This window comes from Puma concolor, chromosome B4 (genome assembly GCF_028749965.1).
Source record: "Puma concolor isolate L17-30 chromosome B4, mPumCon1.1.hap2, whole genome shotgun sequence".
In the NCBI taxonomy this organism is placed as follows: domain Eukaryota; kingdom Metazoa; phylum Chordata; class Mammalia; order Carnivora; family Felidae; genus Puma; species Puma concolor.
In genome coordinates this window covers 60,763,776-60,769,223 of record NC_141673.1, presented here as the reverse complement: position 1 = coordinate 60,769,223, position 5,448 = coordinate 60,763,776, and the positions used below count along the sequence as shown (strand labels likewise).

The 5,448-nt window shown below is 35.1% G+C and overlaps 1 protein-coding gene across 1 annotated transcript; it reads left to right on the top strand.

Moving 5' to 3' along the window:
- On the top strand, positions 1-936 carry LOC112863640 (olfactory receptor 6C76-like). Its single transcript, XM_025926796.1, has one exon. It carries the CDS (start codon positions 1-3, stop codon positions 934-936), a length of 936 nt encoding a protein of 311 aa, XP_025782581.1.
- The last annotated feature ends 4,512 nt before the right edge of the window (positions 937-5,448 follow it).

The window sequence follows — 5,448 nt, the reverse complement described above, 5'->3', positions numbered from 1 at the left end:
ATGAAAAATCAAACATCTGTAAAAGAGTTCATTCTTCTTGGATTAACAAATGACCCAAAGCTAAATGTTTTGATTTTTCTATTTCTATTTTTCACATATATACTGAGTATAACTGGAAACCTGACAATTATCACCCTCACTCTGATAGATCCTCACCTTAAAACTCCGATGTATTTCTTCCTTAGGAATTTCTCTTTTCTAGAAATCGCATTCACGACAGTTTGCATTCCTAGATTTCTGGCCAGCATTATAACAGGGGATATGACTATTTCCTATAATTCTTGCATGGTCCAGGTGTTTTTCTTTATACTCCTTGGCTCGACAGAATTTTTTCTTCTGACTGCTATGTCTTATGATCGGTATATAGCTATCTGTAAGCCATTGCATTACACAACAATAATGAACAGCAGAATTTGCAACCAGCTTGTAATTAGCTCTTGGCTGGCTGGATTTCTCATTATCTTTCCACCTGTCATGATGGGACTTCAACTGGATTTCTGTGACTCCAACATCATTGACCATTTCACCTGTGACTCTTCTCCTATGCTGTTGATCTCCTGCACGGACACAGCATTCCTAGAGCTCCTGGGATTCTTCCTAGCAGTATTCACACTCATGGTGACCTTAATATTAGTGATTCTTTCCTATGTATTCATCCTTAAAACAATTCTGAGAATCCCCTCGCCTGAGCAAAGGAAAAAGGCCTTTTCCACTTGTTCCTCACACATGATTGTAGTTTCCATTTCTTATGGAAGTTGCATTTTCATGTACATCAAAACTTCAGCAAAAGAAGGAGTGGCTTTGACCAAGGGTATAGCAGTGCTCAATACTTCTGTTGCCCCAATGCTAAATCCTTTTATTTACTCCCTAAGGAACCAACAGGTAAAGCAGTCCTTCAAGAACTTAGTCAACAAATGCTTCTCAAATAAATCTTAATCATTAAGAAATTCATGACTTGAACTTTAAATGGAATCTTATGACTAACACAATATTATCACTGTTACATTTCTCCACCCACTACAATATTCAACTTCCTTTCCTTCAGCTTTTGTTCTCCATTTATCCTATTTTGACCTTACGTGGTTCGACTATCTTTTTACATTTACATGCCCTGAAAATTTTCTGAGGATGAGTGATTTGATGTCACATGAATGCGAATAACATTTAACAATGCCAATATTTAGTTTTAATCATTGAAGAACTTTCCCTTTGCACACCAAACAGATGCTAAATAAAATTCTAAGCAATTCTTTTTTTTTTTCCTGTGAGAGAGAGAGAGAGAGAGAGAGATAATGCACACACATGAGCGTGAGTGGGGGTGGGTCAGAGACAGAGGGAGACAGAGAATCCCAAATAGGCTTCCTGCTGTCAGCACAGAGCCTGACATGGGGCTGGACCAACCTTGAGATCATGACCCGAGCCAAAGTCAGCAGTCGGATGTTTAACAGACTGAGCCACCCAGGCACCCCTAAGCAATTCTAAAAAGTTATTTCTCCCAGTGCATAAGCATTGATAATATCCATTTTGGACTAAATTTGAAAGTTATTAGAAGTATGGCATTGCCATTTCTGTAAGATCTCAATATTTTCACCACAAAGCATCTTGAATGAACTACCCTGATGATTGTTACACAGCCCATTATGTTCTTTTAATTTGCTAATGCTGAGTCTGGAGCTTATCTGAGGCTCTCTTAGAAAGAGTCAGGTATGCCTTTGGTTTCCTATGATCCAATGTCGTCTCTTTTGTTTTGTTTTTTTTGGAAATTAAACCATATGCTTTCTTTCTCTCAGGTAGTTCTCAAAATTTCTGGTACAATGATGGTACCCCAAAATGTTTTCCAGTGTTCATATGCTTTCATTCTTTTAAAAATGAAAAATATAGGGGCACCTGGGTGGCATCCGACTTCAGTTCAGGTCATGATCTCACAATTTGTGGGTTCGAGCCCTGCATCAGGCTCTGTGATGACCGCTCAGAGCCTGAAGCCTGCTTTAGATGCTGTGTCTCCCTGTCTCTCTGCCCCTCCCCTGCTTGTGTTCTCTCTCTCTCAAAAATAAACATTAAAAAATAATAATTTAAAAATAATTTTAAAATAAAAAATATAAAAATATATCTCTTTCAGAATTTTTGCAGACATTGAAGGATATGGATTTAAGCATGCTTGCACCATCCAAACCTTACAATAAATCTTTCCTATAAGAAATTTTTAATTATTGCTCTATATTTTAAGAAAACTTAAATTAATATTTGTCTATCTGCTTCTTTCTTCTTCCTCAAGCAATGCGTGAACACATGAAATCATTTAACTTACCATCAGAACACTTTTCCTCACTGTTTATTTGAATTTTCAATGCTTGAGTTCCCTTTTCTCACCATAAAAAGAATGAGTTCTTCTAATAAGTGTTTATAGAAACAGAGTTACACATAATCAAAAACAGTTGAAAACTAAATTCTACCTGAAAGCATGAATGTCTAAAATATCTGTATAATATTTACAATTGTGTCTCAACAAAAACATTTACTACATCTGCTGGTAAAAACTGTTTTACTCAATTTGATAGTAACTTTAATTAGAATTGGAAAGTACAGTGGACTCTCTTCTTAGGCATCAGAAATGTGAATTATCCAGCTATTCCAGAAATATGTTCTTGTTTCCCTCTTTGTTTTACAAAGCTTTTCATTTTTCAGTTGTTGCTTTGGAGTTGGATTCTATGTAAATCTAAATACTTAATTTGCATCTATTGATGGCAGATATGACTCAATCAGTGTGGTGCTCAATAAAGTCCAGATCATTCAATGCATAGACAGAGAACTAGTGTGTTTGTATTTAAAACAAATTATCAGAAAAAAAATACACAGACATATTATAAATTTTACTAATATAATTTACAAATGATAATGAAACATACAATGAACTTCATTGGAAATTCTATGTAACCAATTGATTTTCACAGAATGATTTCAGAAATTTTTACCAAACTCATCTCCATAATAATCTAAGTTTGCAAATCAGCCATAGTTTGACAAATTCAGCTGATTTAACACTGTAGCTCTCAAATGCACAATTACAGTCAGAAGTTTCTACACACTCATTAATTGATAGAAAAGGTTGAAGGTTATGGAAATCTTGAACAACCTTATCAATGAAATTGACCAAATTGACATATTCAGAATGTTCCATCCAACATCAACAGAATATTCTTTCCAATATTACACAAAACATTACCATAATACATCATAATCTGAGTGACAAAAAAGTCATAATAAGTTTACAATATTCAAGTCATGCATAGTATGTTTACTGACCACTATGTAATGAACTTAGAAATCAATTATGGTAAGACATATGGAAAACCCACTATTATTTGGAAACTGAATAACACATATATGACCCATGGGTTGAAGGAAATCAAAGAAAAAATAAAATGCCGTGTAAACCAAATTATAACAAAATTTGTGGGATGCAGGTAAAGCATAACTTAAAAAGAAACTTAAGACTCTAAAATTAGAAGAGAACATGAGGCGCCTGGGTGGCTCAGTCGGTTGAACATCCGGCTTTGGCTCAGGTCATGATCTCACGGTTTGTGAGTTCGAGCCCCATGTCAGGCGCTATGCTGACAGCTCAGAGCCTGGAGCCTGTTTCAGATTCTGTGTCTCCCTCTCTCTCTGCTCCTCCCCTGCTTGTGCTCTCTCTCTCCCTCTCTGTCTCTCTCTCTCAAAAATAAACATTAAAGAAAAAAAGAAAAGAACAAAATTCTCAGATCAATAACCCCAGTATCCATTTCAATCAACTATCAAAATAGTAGAGAAAATTCGGAGTAGGCAGATGAAAGGGAATAATAAAGATCAATGTGAAAATCAGTGAAATAGAAAACAAAAAAATAAGAAAATATCAATAAAACTAAATATGATTTCCAAAAAAAATCATCAAAATTGATAAATTTATAGGCAGATTGAAGATGAAAAACACAGAAAAGATACAAATTACCAGTATCAGAGAAGATCAGTATCAGAGAAGACCAGTATCAGACATTCTTAGTGAACAATAACATGGAGATTTTTGAACAGATTTAGGTCAACTAATTAAAAAATATAAAAGAAATGGAAAATCCCTTGAAAGACAAGAACAATAAAATGTCAGTCAAGGGGGGAAAAAAAGATATGATAGGTCTATATCTGTTGTAGAAATTGAACTTATAATTAAGAAATATTCCACAAAGATGGGGCATCTGAGTGGCTTAGTAGGTTAAGTGACTGACTTCAGCTCAGGTCATGATCTTGCAGTTCAAGCCCTGTGTCAGGCTCTGTGCTGACAGCTCAGAGCCTGGAGCCCGCTTCAAATTCTGTGTCTCTCTCTCTGTCTGCTCCTCCCCTGCTCATGCTCTCTCTCTCAAAAATAAATAAACATTAAGAAAAGAAATATTCCATAAAGAAAATTCCTTATTCACCAGTAATTTCCACAAAATATTTAAGGAAGCAATACTAATAATTACACACTGCTTCCCCAGGATATATTAGAGTAGGGAATACTTTCCAACTCATCCTATGAAAATAAAATTATCCTTATCCTAAGAGAAAAATCAGAAAATAGACATTATAGATAACTAATCTCACACATGAGTAAGTTGTAAATATTTAAAAATAAATGGCATATAAGCCTAGCAATATATAAAAAGTTTAATTTTGGTCAAGTGGAATTTTTCTCAATAGTTGCAGAAGAACAATTGAAATGGTCAGTATGCATATCTAATAAAAACTCTTAGAGTGTATTTCTTGTGATGAGTACTGGGTGTTGTATATAAGTGTTGAATTATTACATTGTACACCTTAAACTAATATTACAATGTAAAAAAAAAAAAAAAAAACCTCTCAACGAGTAGATCTAATGAATGACAAATACCAAACTGTGGGGAACAAGCTTAGGAATTCCCTGAGCCTGCACTGATGGAGTTAACAAGGCATAAAGAATTACAAAACCATAGAATGCTCACACCCAAGTTTGGGAAAACAAGATTAGGTAAATAAGTATAGAGAGGGCGGGGCAAAGGCCCCAAAATAGAACAAAGATATATGAGGCAAACGAGATTAGGTATTCAAGGCCGAAACACCCCCCAATTTAGTACTATAGCTGAAAGCTGCTTTCACAGGAAGGAAGGACCAAATTAGGTAAACAGGTAAACAGGGCTATAGACCACAGCAGGGTAAAGTTGCCTGAAGTGGCACTTATTAGCAAAAGAAAGGTGCCTTGTTGACCCTGAGGTAGCATGTTTTGTTTTTTGTTTTTTGTTTTTTTAATTTACCTTGTTTTATTTTATTTTTTGAATTTACAACCAAATTAGTTAGCATATAGTGCAACAATGATATCAGGATTAGATTCCTTAGTGCCCCTTACCCATTTAGCCCATCACCCTCCCACAACCCCTCCAGTAACCCTCAGTTTGTTCTCCATAT